Here is a 15105-nt window from a genome sequence, read left to right on the forward strand (position 1 = left end):
GGGAAGGGGGGAAAAGCAACTAAAAAACAGTGGAAGAGCCTTGCTGAATGAGCTTTTATTATTTTTAGTGCTTTTGTATGGTATACCTTTAAGCATTTTCTCAGTCTGATCACCATATGGCTCCCAAACTCCTTATTTTTCCCTTTAGAAGTATTTTAAACTGAGCTATGCTATTACATCTGTATATGTCTCGTTTAGGGTAACTTACACTTTTGGCTCACAATACCGAAAATATTTTCCAGCTTTCAAGGTCCAGTCTAACCTTCTTCCATTTTTAAAGCCCTAAATGAGGAGCTGCACTGCACATGTAACTGAAAGTACTGGAGCTGAACATCTTATAAGGAGAATTTCTTGCCAGATTATATATACCTCATAGTTTAAGCAGGGCTGGCAGCAGTACAAGAGAAGCTGCTTTTTCAGAAAATCAGCTCTTCAGGTTTTCACAGAGAAATCCACTTGTATTTGATGATTTAAGAGTTCTAAATTGGGAGGAAAGTGGGATTTATAGAACCTCCTTTTAAAATGGTGTACTAAAGGTACAAATACATAAACTCAAGTAGTGTTTTCCATGGACCTGCCCATGCACTTTGGGTTTGCCACAGAGGAGATACTGACAGTGAGCTAACTTGGGTTAAATAATTTTCCTATCATTTTGAACTTGTTTTTGTCCTTTGTATGAAAATTCCACTTTACCTGTTATCTTTGTGGGGCCATCTTTCAGATCGATTAATCTATGCTAGGAAAATTTGTTTTGTGCCAGTAGTGATAATCACATAGAGCATGAAGTGACTGTTCCACTTGGACAAGAGCCTTATTGTTACTTCCAGATGCTGTCTGGGTCAGTAGTGTGGTCTTTGATTGCACACAGGTTTTTTTCTATTATCAGTCTAAAAAGCCTGGCAAAGTGAGCTACCACTTTCCAGACATCAGCATGGGGCTGGGATAGTGGGATAGTGGGTGATCACAGGGGAGGGGAGGCCTGCCAGTCCTTGCTTGCCTTTGGAATTTGGTGGCATTTCATGGTGTTTACTTCTAGGTAAAAGGCATACAGCCTTTCTGATGAAGGCTTTTTCCTGGATTAATTAGGAGAGCCTATTTTGTATGGACAGTGTAGTGGAAATGTCCCATATTTAGATTTGTCTCTAGCATCCTAATGCTGCTCTTTTTCTTTTTGATGGATATATTCAGAAAAGAACCCCAGCAAAATACTTTTTACTTTAAAATAGGTAAAACATTCCAGGTATTATAAACTTCAGATTAGTAGCTGTTGGTGCAAGGTCAGAACTTAATATTGAGATATAAGTTAGGGGGCTTAAGGCTGTTTAATGTTTTCCTAATGGTATGCAATTCTTTTTGCACAGAAGTCTAGTAATGAGTTATTTAAGCGAGATTAACTGCAGCTAAATCTGTTTTTTTGAAACTCTCAGACTAATTTGAAACTGTAATGCAAACAAGTGCATGGTGATATAATTGCATAATAAACAATACGTAAGAATAAGGCTGGCAAATTGCAGAATTAGTTTACTTATAGATAGAATTTCATACTAATAAATTTAGAATGTAAATGAAATGCACAAACATAGCACATCAGTTTTGCTTTGGATGCTGGCTGCTGTTGAAGTTTCAGCCGAAGTGAATGGTGACTATTTTAATTTTATTCTATTTGCAATAAATGCAACTTGCATATAAAATATAAATTAGTCTTCCAGTTTTTGTCTTTGTGACTTGTGCTGTATTTCCATCTTAGAGGTAGAGGGAAGCAAGTTGATTTACAGTCAGTGAAATTGCTAACTGTAGGAAAATCCCAACTCTGTTGCTTGTACCATTTTCAGCTTTATGTTCATGAAGCACTTAAAAATTGAAGTAGTGATAAATATGATGTTCATGTTTAGAATAAACAGATATAGCAATGTAGCTATAAAAGCTTTTAAATTATTCAAAGAACTTCCATAAAGAGTACTTATGTACCTTACTCCAAGCACAACACTTCTTTGATGGAAGGAAATTTTAACCAGTGATGGCAGAATACACTTAGCACTCAGAGGTGAAGTAATACTGTTCATTCACTAATTGCAAATATGGAAATTTTCAGAGAGTTGACTTGCCTGACAGAGTCCTTAATATCTCTGTTGATTAACAAAGTTAGAGCTATTGCAGGTAACTAATTAGATTAATATGAGAAAGTAACCATGTGCAGTTAAAAACTTGATGGACGAGGCATGAGGTTTTTTTCCCCTGTTGTTTTTTAAAAATACTGGATCAAGTAACCTTTTTGGGGCTGATTATGCAGTATGACTTACCTAGTTAAAATCCCCATTGTAGTTCTGTCTCCCAGAACAGGGCCAGCATTTCCTTCCTGGCTCCCCCAGTTCTGCCTGAAAGGACTGGCACTGCACCTGAGGCAGCAGCTCTGCAGCTCCGTGTCCCTTCTCACTTGGCACTGCTGCCTGCTGCTTCCCCATCACCTTGTGCCTCTTTGCAGTGCACCCTTGCAGTTCTTGTTACAAAGGCATTTTTCTCATCCAGACAGCTGTTCACTGGAAATTTAACTACACTGTCATTTCACCTCAGTGCCCTGTGCTGTCTGTGTGTAATGTACGAAAACAGGCATGATTAACTCAGGAAATGTCCCTTCCTCTGCATTTCTGTCCTGTGAGTGTTCAAGGTGAGCCCCAACATTCAGGGCACTTCTCAAATGTGTGTTTGTTTATTGATAACACTGTAAAGGAAAAAGCTACACAGTGAGTTCTGAGCATAAAGTGCAACAATTATGAACAATGATATACCTTCTATACCTGTAGTATTGAGTATGGCCTATTTTAATGTAGGAACAACAATTTATCAATTTGAAATTATCAATTTGAAGCAGTAGTTTAGTTCAATTTTAGTAGCAGTCTCAAGTAAGCTATGTTGCAGTTGCCATTAAATTGAAAAGCAAACTTTTTCCATCATTGTCCTTTTTTCTTTAAACCTGTGTATTCACAGAATGCATGAGTTACTTCTGATTGAAAAAGAAGACCCATTTTAAGAGGACAGAAATAGAGCAACATATTTTGTATATTCTTTTCATAAGCAAGTATCATTTCTGGTTTAATCACATATTAATACATCAGCTTTTTGCAGTTTGATGTAGCAAATGTTTTTTAGTGTAGTATATTAAAATTATGCCGAGATAAACCAAATAACTTTATTTTTTCTTTTTCTTTTTTTACCCAAGGGAGCTACTATTAAAAGGGATGAACATACTGGTGCAATTGTGGTGGCCAGGATAATGCGTGGAGGAGCTGCAGATAGAAGTGGTAAGGTGTTGCAGTTTGGCATTAGCCATTCAAAAGCTCAGAACAAGATGAGATAAAATAGCATATTTTGTAGAAATTAAATACATCACTATCACAAACCGAAATATTTAGGCTCTGAACAGTTTTCCAAAGTGATATTTCAATACTGCTGAAAGTATGCTGATTTTTTTTCCCAATGCAGTTGCAGCAAGGTATCTTTGAGTCTTTGAGTTAGTGCATACAGAGGGGTTTATATATATATATACATATATATATATATATGTGTGTGTGTATATGTATATAATGACTTGTTTCCAGTTGATAGCATCTGTTTATAAATCATAGAATATGCTGAGTTAGAATGGACCCACCAAGATCATAAAGTCCTACTCCTGTCCCTGTGTCAGATGCTGCAGGAATCATTCCATGATGACATATGCCAGCCTGCTGATGGGGGAACTTGGGGTGCTGACATAATTAAATATTAGGCCATCCATTTGGCATTTCAGCTGGTAGTTCTCAAAATTACAGCACATCCTTGTTTAGTTTGGGATGCTCAGTGTCTGCAAAAACTTAAGCAAGAAGTCCCAAATCATGCATTAAGGTGTCTCTTTTCACTGAAGAAAATTTAGGACAGCTGTGTTTCACCCTTAGATGCAGTAATGGAGTAAATCTAGATAAAAATAGATAGATAGATAGATAGATAGATAGATAGATAGATAGATAGATAGATAGATAGATAGATAAGATTAGGAAACATTTGTGCCACAAATTAGCATTCCCAGCCTTAGTGCTCTTTGCATTACTTGTACCTGTAGCAGTAGGAAAGTAGTAGAGTAGAAATAGAGTAGAAAAAGAATTGGCATAGATATTTTTCAGACATCTGCATGAAAGTCTGGAAAAGTTGTAGAGAAGGTGGTATTAATTTTTAGGAGGAAGACAGGGAGGTGAGTTAACCAACCACCTTATCAAATTTGTCTGAGAGGGCAGTTAGCTATTATGTTCACCATATATTCCTGTTTTTATTTTAGAGCTTAAAGTGTATGAAAATTGGAGCTTAACCTATATGAACAAGGGAGAAACAAGCTGAATGTTAATGGCAGTTTTTTTGTAATACATAGCTACAGTTTCACAACTTCTTTTTTTTCTTCTGTAGGGCTTATTCATGTTGGTGATGAACTGAGGGAAGTCAATGGGATTCCTGTAGATGATAAAAAGCCTGAAGAAATAATACATATTTTGGTAAATACCAAACATTTTAAAATTAATTTAGGAGAGTTAAGAAAAAGTAATGAGACTTATGATTTCTACTGTATTTCTTAGAAAAAAAATGTATTCTACTATAATGGTTTTTTTCCAGTGCTATCATTTAAAAATCTGTCATTTCTCATAGAGTGATTTTCCATGCAATTATAGATTACTTGTGAAGAGTTAAAGACTGTAATATTGCCATAAATATGTTGCAGAATGTTGCAGACTTCAGTTCATAATCTATAGTTTTTAAGGCCCACCATGATGTGTTGAATTTGAACTATTTTAAGTGTATTCGCTAATAACTCATTAATAATCATTGTCACTCCGTGTGACAATTAATTAATAATACAGTTACTAGACAGACTGTAGAACATACAATATTTTATATGACATTGGTTTACAGTATATAGCCATATATATTATTCTGTCTACATTTTTGTAAACTGCACAGTCTCTAAAGCCAGCCTGATTTCTCATTATTGAAACACCATTGCAAATTAAGTAATTTAGACTTTTTCAGAAATATTTCATATTTTTACATCAAAGACATTGATGAGGGTCATGATAGCTCCATTGTTCATGCTGAAGTGTTTTCTATACACATAAATACCTTGCTGTCCTGCTGAATTGAGCAGCTGTCTCACAGTTTTGGTTCAGGAACCAAGATCATTCAAGTGCTAGCCTGCTGATACTCATTCTTTCTTCATGGTTTCACGTTCCCTACGGAACCATAGTTTCCTTCAAAAATTAATAATTTAAAATGTCTAGAAACAAAACACCGCTAGAAAAGGTGTGAACAATTTCCCCATTTACCTTTTTGAGGTACCATATAAACATCAAAAGCTAGTTAGAGCTTGTTTCAGAAGTAACAGAATTATTGATTCCAGTCCTGCGGCGGGTGCAGTGAGCCGCTGGCTGCTGCCTGTCAAGCAGTGAGCCTCGGATCGCAGACGCGCGGCGGGAGAATGTCTCGCTTGGTACTGGACAGGCCTGTTTCCATTTTGCTGAAATCGTTGGCTGCCTGCTCACTCTGCTGGTTTTATGAAACTTGTCGGCTGCATGCAATAGTAGCAGAGCCTCCAACTGATTAGCACTTCCTTCAATAGCAAAATGTCACTGAGGCAGTGGGAATATACTGTGGTTAATAAGTAAAATGCAGCCAGACACACTTTAAGTGGGATATAGGGAAAGATGAATGGATGAGGTGGTTGCTGATGGCTAACTTGTTTTAAGATTTATAGCACAGGGCTTTTTTTCCATTGACTACACGTCGTCTATTCAAATATGTTTTGCTTTTCTACTTTCTTAAAGTTGCCAAGCGAATAAATCCCACCCCTAATAGCTCTGCATGATAAATATGGCACAAGCCTGTTCGAATTTTTCTATAATTTTTTTTCTGAAAAATGAAATGTTAGTTTGATTTTTCCAGGGATGTCCAAACTGTGCCAGGAGTCCAGCAGTTGCTTCTAATATGCATACATTTAAGCTGTAGCATTTTCTCCTGCCTTCAGTACAGAAATGGGACCTCTGAACCATGCAGGTCACAGTTTTTAACAGTCCATCTGCCCCCCCCCCCAAGAAGCAAATAAACCCAAGTATTTTAAGTTTTGTTATGCAAAGTTTGGGAAAGTGAAACTGTCAGACTCCAGAGATCATGCTTGGGAGAGGATAGACTCATTATATTCTTTTAAATTAATTTGAATTTCTTTATTTTCTAAGATTTCTTTGAAATATCAGCTTAATTCTGAGTGCATTTTCTTTTCAATTGTTCACCAGGCTCAATCTCAAGGAGCCATTACATTTAAAATTATACCCAGTGTGAAGGAAGAAATGCCAGTGAAGGAAGGCAAGGTAAGCAAGACTATTTCAGAAGCCATGGCAGTAACTGTTATGCTGAGGATATGCATTTTTTGTTTGGATGACAGAACCAATAAAGTGATTTATACCTGTGGACTCAACTTCTGTAATGTGACAGTACTGTACATGACAGCACACTGTACACTTCAATACACAGAATTTATGAGTGGCTGTAACATGGTTCTTGAGCCTGAACTCTCAGCTGTATAGTTGACAGGTAATCTTCCACCTTCTGCAAGGACTGGCTTGGTTCCAAGTACTCCTTCCATCGTTCATAGTTAGAAGACACTTGATGGCATCTTGGTTCAACAGTGTCTTCTCCTCTGTTCCTCATATGGGCACACTGTGTACCTGCCAGGTCCTGCTTGCCTTGAGTCACTGAGCCTTTGCTCCACTGAGTCTGCAGTTGCAGAAGCAATGAGTTGAACATTCCCATATGAACTTCCAATGCTAGACATCCATAAGGATGTTTTGCAGCAGTAAATATCTACATTATTTAGTTCAGTGGTTTTGAACAGTAGAAACAGAAGAGGAAGATACCTTTGGATTGTATTTAATATTTGATTCTAAAGATCAAACACTGTTTGTTCCAGATGTTTATCAGAGCCTTATTTGACTATGATCCTAATGAAGATAAAGCAATTCCTTGTAAAGAAGCTGGACTTGCTTTCAGAAAAGGAGATATCCTTCAGATCATGAGCCAGGATGATGCAACCTGGTGGCAAGCCAAACATGAAGGTGATGCCAATCCCAGAGCAGGCTTGATCCCTTCAAAGCATTTCCAGGAGAGGTGAGCTGCTGAGAAGCATAATTCCATTATTTTTTGCAGTAAGAGAAGAGACTTATTGGTGAGTTGTTAAGTTAGCATAGTTGGCATGTGTAGTGCTCATAGATTACAAGGGTACAATGAATGTGCATTTGCAGCAGGACAACTAACTTGGAAACATGTTGCTGACATACTCTGGACTTCCTTATTTCTCTGGCTAGAATTAATAATGACAAAAACTGATAGGATTACACTGATCCAGACTGAAAGAAAAAACATATGGAAAATAGCACATCAGTATCTGCATTCACACTGATGTATTATGCAGGAATAAGAACTGCAGCAGGTTTTGGACAGCTTACAAAAAGTTTAGGGAAGATTTAACTTTTTTAGATTGTGAATAGATTGCATTGTTTTAAGTTAATTTCTTACAAAATCTTCTGTATATTTTGCAATAGTCTTATGATATTAAGTGTTTATTAATCCCAAATTTGCAGTGAAAACTGAGGAGCTTGTGTCTTTTCCCCACCACCTCCCATTTTATAGGAGATTTGCATTAAGAAGACCAGAAGTGCAGGTTCAGCCACTGAAAATTTCCAACAGAAAATCATGTAAGTCTGTTAACCTGGAATAGAAATAACACTCCACATCTCTAACCTTATAAAATAGCAGTTTGTTTCACCTATAGGATGCATTTCTCCCAGGCAGAACAGCCTCTTGATCCCTTTGCATCAGTAGGAAAATAAATATAAATAATGTCATTAAAAGCTTTAAAAGAAGCTAGAAACATTCTCAGACCTCTGACTTTGTTTTTGAAGTACTGAACCCAATTAATATTTTGATATGTAATATTTCAAAGGTTGAAGAGTATTCTTTTCCTGTTGAAACAGTACAGAATTGGCTCAATAGTTTATATAATTTGGACTGCATCAACACAGTGACATTTATAGAGTAAGATGGAAGGTCTGATAGTCTCCCCCTCTCTCCCCCATATAGCTGATAATTTTTTGTGTCCCATGAAGTAGTAGAATTTTTTAAAAGTCAGAACATTCTGTTCATTGATACTCATTCACAGAATCACTTCTTTCTGCTTTTTAAACAAACTCATCCTTAATAGTATCTGTTTTTAAATATGGTAATTGCACAATATAGGAAAAATAACATCTAAGAAAGCACATACATTGAAACAAATATTTTTCTTCACTGGAATTTACATCAACATCTGTTTTAAGTATTATTGCATATTTTACTTGACCTGTTATTTCTTTCAGTTGTACAGGCTCATAAGAAAGTGAGCAATGTAAGAAACTATCATGCTACAGCAGGATCTAAATTTTAAATACAAACATGATTGTGAGTTCAACTAGAAGTATTCAGAAAGTGGTCTAATATTTCCAGCCACCTTTCATTATCCAACAATGAAAGAAAAAATGTGGATGCTATGGCAGATAGTGGCTGGCACGCTAAATTCCAAACTAAATGCTTTTAACTTTAAAACTCCTCACCAAGGTTTCTGTTGCAATTGTCCTAACTTCTTGCTATGGTTGTTGTGTTCTGAAGCTTGACAATAACAGTCATTTTTCTGATAATCTATATTTTCTATCTTTCATTCAATTTCGCTGTTTGATTGTGTGCCCTAATGCTATTGTTAACTCCAAAGCCCTTGACTAGCCCTGTAATTGCAGTAACAGACATTACAATTGCACTGTAGCTTTTCTATTTACATAGATCTTAGAAACAAGAGGAGCTTCTCCAGGTTGTAGTAAATCTGTTGTTTTTCTAGGTTCTAGGTCAAGTTGCTCTACCCCAGTTTTGGAAAAGTGTCTGATCCCAGGGTATAGCTATTTCTCTCTGCCCACTGTTCTTGAATCTGGATAATACACTCAACAAGAGCCTTCCAATAAGGTGGCACTGGTGCTTTTGAAGAGGTAAATCAGCTGCTGCAGCAACACCGCATGAACCCTTTTATAATGGACTGCATCTTTCTAGTGACCTTCAAGTGAAAGGTTTTACAAGATGCATCTCACCCATCCAAATAGGCAGCCTGAACTTGATTGGGAGTTGCCAAAATTACAACCCAAAGAAGACCCAGAGTACAATGCCTACTGTTGTCTCTGCTTTTTCCACTGACTGCCTTAAATAGCTTGAACAGGGAGAAGAGTTCCTGCCTTCCTCCCCTTACCTTTAAAATATGACAGAGCATGAGGGTCAAGCAGTATGCCTATTACTGTTCTCTCTTGGAATTTCTTTGAACAAAGCAAGTCTCAGCTAATTACAAGGTAGTGGTGCCTCTTGAAGGAGGAAAGACTGCAGAGTAATGTAGGTTTGTCATTCTCTCTCTTCCTTTTTTCTTAAAGACAATCTGCTGCAATATCTGCCAGATTTTCATGGGAATAGGGAAAATGCTTCTCTGAGTAGACTTATCCCTTTGTTCAAAGACTAAACATGTTTTTAGTGTTGGGAGGGAATTCAGATTCTTTGTAGAGAAGACATTTTAAAGATCAGAATTTAACAGTAGAAAAAAACATTGTGCCTAGGATATTGCTCAAATTGCTCTCAGGAAAACCTACTTGCCTGGATTTTCAAGAAGATTCTGCTGAGAAACTCTGCACCTTTGTGATCTTTCTAAAGTTTATTAGCTTTTTTTGTGTTACCAAGCATAGCAGTGAAGCTGTGAGGTATGGAGGCCATGCCTGTATTTGTGCACAGCAATCATCTTGCCAAAACTGGGAGATGCTGGAAAATCACGCATTGCTCAGTTGAACAAACAGCATTCTGACAGCACCAGAAACATGTAGGGAAGGTGGCACAGAGAACAGAAAGTTGGAGAGAACTGCTGGGTTAATTTTTTTTTCTTTTTTCTTTTTTCTTTTTTCTTTTTAGCCCACACATGAAGGTGGGAAATTGATAATGCTTGATTTCTTCAGGGTTTTTTTTTTAATCCTTCATCCTAATATAGGGTTTTCCAATTCATGGAAGGATAATCATGTGGGGAGACATGTTCTGTAGGTCATCCTGAATTTGCTGTATATTGAGAGGCTGGTTGCTGTTGCAGTGGTGCAGTGGTTCCTGTCCAGTCATGTGACCTGAATTTTCTTAGCAGTTTGGAGGAAAAAAGGGTCATTTGCCAGTTGATATTATTTTGGCTTCCAAATAAGATGAAAATTTGTTGACTTCAGGAGAGCTGCTAAGAGAAGTCCCTTTCCTGACAGGACTGAGAGTTGTACTAGGAAGCTTTCTTGACACTGGGTATGTAGCCACGGTTGTTGGTCTGCTCTGTTCAGTCAACTCATTCCATAAATCCCATGTTTTGTAATGAGGAAAAACCGTGATACATGCCTTTGTTTTTAATAGGGAGAATTGAGGAAAAATACTCAGATTTCTTGAATGCCCAAAAAATGTCAGTCAGCTCTGGTTTCTTAGATGGGATTCCAGGGTGGTAGTGTCCTTCTACTTGAAAATTAATCTAAAAATCAGTTAAAATCATATAATATGCAAGAGGTGTCCTATAACTTCTTTTTTTTTCTTTCTTCTCAAGTCAGTCCTGGAACTGGAAAGGACTTTTATATTTATCTATACAGAGAGCTCTCTGAAACAGTCAACAACTGTTTTTGCTTTGATAATTAAGTTGTTTCAAAACTGGAAAGCAGATAGGTTGGATTACTTCTGGGAAGCCTTCTTTCTGTTTCCTATTTTGAGTTTTTCACACTTTTCAGCAAAACAATGTATGTAGTTGCTAATCTTTCCACATATTTGTGTATCATACATTTGGAAGCAAAATAAAAGTGGGCTTTTTTTGTGATGATCATATGCATACCCATATTGAGGAAAGAGTGAAAAATACTTTCTACAAAACATTTTCTGCAAGAATTATTCGCACTGAAATAAACAAAGCCAATCTAGTTCTAAGTTATTAAAAGGATTGGTTTTTAATGGAAATGCCAATTCTTATTTTCACTTTATTAGCCAAGTGAACTGTTCCATTGTGTCTATGTGTAAATACACCTGCCTTTCCCAGCATTTACCTCATTTCTTGAAAGATAAAACAGAATCATTCTCACATTGTACCCCTTAAAGTGAAAAGGATTTCTCATGTCATGTGTACACTGGAGGAGGGGGCAGAGCAGTGTACACTCCATATTGAAATCACACTTTCTTATGTGCAAATGGAGAAGATGCACATTTTGATGGTATCTGGGACTGAAGTTGAAGGAAACTGACAATGTAGGTGGAGCCTGCACTGACAAGAGGAAGATATAGAATAAGTAGGAATAAAAATATAAAGGGAAAATATAAAGAGAAAAGAGAGGAAGTAAAATTTTATATTGAGGGTGAAGAAAAGGAGAAAGTGTTGCAACAAGGGCAGTGAAGGAACACATGGACAAAAGCTGCCCATAAACCCCATTAAGCAAAACTCCACAGAGAATGGGCTTTGAAATTCTTAGATTGATGCAATTAACAGTATTATGTAGGAGCATTGCTGTAGTCACTATTTGTGCAATGGTTCAGTTGCCTGTTGATTCTGTTTAAATAAAATACTATTGTTAAAGTCTTTGAAACAGTGAATGCAAAAATTACTGACGAGCTCTGAGCTGATTTGTTTTGCTGTTGTTGGTAGAAAAACCTCAGTAAGTTCAATAGTAATATTTGATGCATGAGATAAGTGGCTTTTAGGTGTAATTCCCAGGCTTAGGGTTAGTGCAGAAGTGATGGAGGAATAACAAACTACTGAAGTATTTTCATCATTTTTTCCATACTTAACAGCAATGACTTTTCAGCAAAAAGCAGTCTTGTACATTAATACTGTGGGGAAATGATACTGGGGAAAAATTGTAAGAACAAGCAGCATAGGAAAAAAGTAGGAATGAAAGTAAAGGAACAGAGTTGCATGAGATTGTGTGAGTAGGACTAACCTTGCATGTGCTGGGATGGTGAATGAGCCACATACCTGAGTGAGTGTGAGGGAACTCTCTGGGATACAGAGGGAGGTTCTGTAGATGTGTCTGCCTACATGCAATTGGCTTTTGTGTGTCTGAGCTTGTGAGCCACTGCTGAACAGCAGCTCCACAGAAACCTACTCACCTGATATTCCTCAGTAATACCTAACAGCATTCCTGGCTTTAGGTGATCATCTTAGCTTGGACAGCTTGTCAGCCAGAGCTGCCTCTGTGAGTTCTCCTGTTGCTGCATGCTGGCTAAATTGGAGTGACATGAGACTTTGTACAGGGAACAAGTATTTGTTTAATAGCTCCCACTCTGTTAACTTCCATACAAAGAGTACTCATGCTCTGACTGCAATAGATATTGCCAACAGGTTTGGTCATTCTTGCATGTGTAACTTACTTTAATTTGTATGCAAAAGTGATAACTTGTTTCATTGAGGAAAAAGATTCTTTGAATAACAACCAAATAACTTACTATTCTGCAGTTGTTATAAACTGCAATAATCAGGCAAGAAATTATACTCCTTCAACATAATTTTGCTTTCACAGTGGTTACTGTGTTTATTCTTACATTATGTATGTGTTGTCTCTGATGAAAATTACTGGTAACTTTATATTTTATACTAGTGTGGCCTGTGAGCTCTGTCAACTTGTGCCCTGTTCATATGTATATGTGTATACCCATATCCTGTGTGTACAGTTTAATATATGTATGTAGCATATATGACAGATTTGTTCAGAGATGTCTTTTCCATAAAAATACATTTGTTCTGTGTACTTAATGCTAAATGTAAATACTTACTGTGATAAAGCCATCATCATATAGTTTTTCTAAGGCTTAAAACCCATTTTACTTTCAGTTTTGATTTATGAGATGTGATTGGCATTGTGTGAACAAGAGGAAAGACTTAACTGCAGCCAAATGGTGTTCATTCAAACAAGATCTAACCTAGTTTACCCATAGTTGAGTGTCTTGAATTGAAGATTGTGTTCTGCCAACAAAAAAATTTAAACAGGCTAAAAGAATAAATGCTTTGTACTACTTGTATTTGAAGACCGAACATTTAGGATAAATGTATAGTAGGATTCTTTGCGCTTGTTATAATTGCTGCACAGTCTTAACTCTGCCTTTCTTCTCAGTATTTTTCTGTGTTCATATTTGAAACTTGATTGCCCACCTGCAGGTAGTTACAAGTACAAACAAAAAATAAACCAGACCTATAGAGTTAAATTAGCACATTAGCATTTTTGTTCAGAAGTCTCCTGTCCTTACAAATCTTAACTTCCTGCTACCCCAGAGAAATTAAGAAAACCTGAAGCTGGATGACATTTGAGTCAAGTTCACATGAGACAGAACTGGAAATGGATCTGTCCTTCACTGCAAGACTATCCTTCTTGATTTTCCAAATTATCTTCATAGAGATACTGTTATCTGATTGTTTTATAAGAGAATTAAATTTGATCATCTTAAAATTCCTATTGAATGAACATAATTTATCATTCAATCTACAAAACTCCAGAGCATAAAACCCTGCAAGTAGAAATGTTGATTACTATGTGGGGCAATTCATCACTAAAAAATCAAGAGTGTTTAATATATTCACTGTAATGCTGACTGTTGTACATCACAATTTCTTACTAAAGTAAAGTATAGCTTAAGGCATAATGCAACTTGTTTGTGATAAGAAAGTAGAACAGAGCTGCTGGATCAAATTTTAGACTGAGAAACATTTAAGTAAAATTGCTTGGTGGAAGTATTTTTAAGAAAGTCAACAAAAGGAAAAAATCTTAATCTGATGCTGGGCTGTTCCAAAGAGTTAAGAATGTTCCTGGAAGTGGCCCTGGTTTTGAGCTTCCTAAGTAGTATAATTTAGGTGAGGCCCTCAAAAACCAAATTTTGATTACATTTCAGTTAAAATACATACAAAAATGCAGTGTATATGATACTGGTTTTCATTGTTATAGTTTAGCATTATTGGCTATGCTGAAATCTTTCTAAAATGAATAAAACCACCTAAGCTTCCATTGTGCTTGTGTTTCCTATTTCTTTTTTCCCATTTGTCTTGTTACAGCTTTGTTGTCATTTCATAAACCTGTTTCACGACTATTTTCTTTGGAACTTCCTCTCCTTTCTTACCACAATACATTTAATTGATTGTATTTCTTCTTTTCTCAGTGTTTTATTTGTTCCATGTTGCCTTATGGTTTGGGTTTGGGGTTTTTATTCATTTTCTCATTGCTTTTGTTTTCCTACTTCCCATCAGATTTTCTCCTCTTTAGGCTTTGACCTATTTTAGTCTTTAACTTGTCCCTTCCAGCTGAAGACCTTTCCTTTCTCAGCCCACTTCCATTTAGTGAAACTGTATTGGCCCCAGTTTTTCATGTCTCAAAACTCTGGAACTTTGGGCACACACTTGGTTCATGCATACAGCTGCTTCAGATGCACAGAGCTGTATTTAGTAGTAAATCACAATACAAAGTTCCCTGGCAAGTAACCTCTGACTTTACTAGGGACAGGCAATAGTGCTGCTAAAGGTCCTTGTCAAGTTTAAACTGGGAGCTACATGATGATGACTGTTTATAGCTGCATTAGGCTATGAAAACCCAGTGATTTCCAAGATCTTTTAATTACATACTGTTATTTTCAACCTTAAGAGTAGCCCAAGAAAGTTAAGAGCAGTATTAAGAAGGAAGATTTTTAACAAAACACAGGAAGTCCAGAATGCCTTTATCAGCATTAAACCTCACTTGTAGATGTTTTGGCTTGTGCTTTCTGGGTTCAGCTGGCTCACATGGGAATCCTAATGTCTTTCATTTATGGATAAGCATGTTCCCTTCACTGGCAGGGTAGCCCAGAAGCCTGGATTCCTTTCAGTGTTCTCAGCCCTGATGCTGTAACTCCACCATGTACCACACCTGCAGGACTCCTGAGAGGTCTGCAGTGGTCAGGGTTGAGCGAGTACACACCTCTGTCCCTGTGTGCATACCAACCTCCTTTGCTCCTGGT

General features: G+C 36.9%; 1 protein-coding gene across 1 annotated transcript in view; it reads left to right on the plus strand.

Moving 5' to 3' along the window:
- MPP7 (MAGUK p55 scaffold protein 7) overlaps positions 1 to 15105 on the plus strand; it is a 146730-nt gene that overhangs the window by 106154 nt on the left and 25471 nt on the right. The window contains exons 8-12 of the mRNA XM_058802274.1: positions 3218 to 3299; positions 4435 to 4520; positions 6309 to 6383; positions 6983 to 7179; positions 7702 to 7766. Of these exons, the coding sequence (XP_058658257.1) occupies positions 3218 to 3299; positions 4435 to 4520; positions 6309 to 6383; positions 6983 to 7179; positions 7702 to 7766 (505 nt within the window). The remainder of the gene's footprint in view (positions 1 to 3217; positions 3300 to 4434; positions 4521 to 6308; positions 6384 to 6982; positions 7180 to 7701; positions 7767 to 15105) is intronic.

Source organism: Ammospiza caudacuta, chromosome 1 (genome assembly GCF_027887145.1).
Source record: "Ammospiza caudacuta isolate bAmmCau1 chromosome 1, bAmmCau1.pri, whole genome shotgun sequence".
In the NCBI taxonomy this organism is placed as follows: domain Eukaryota; kingdom Metazoa; phylum Chordata; class Aves; order Passeriformes; family Passerellidae; genus Ammospiza; species Ammospiza caudacuta.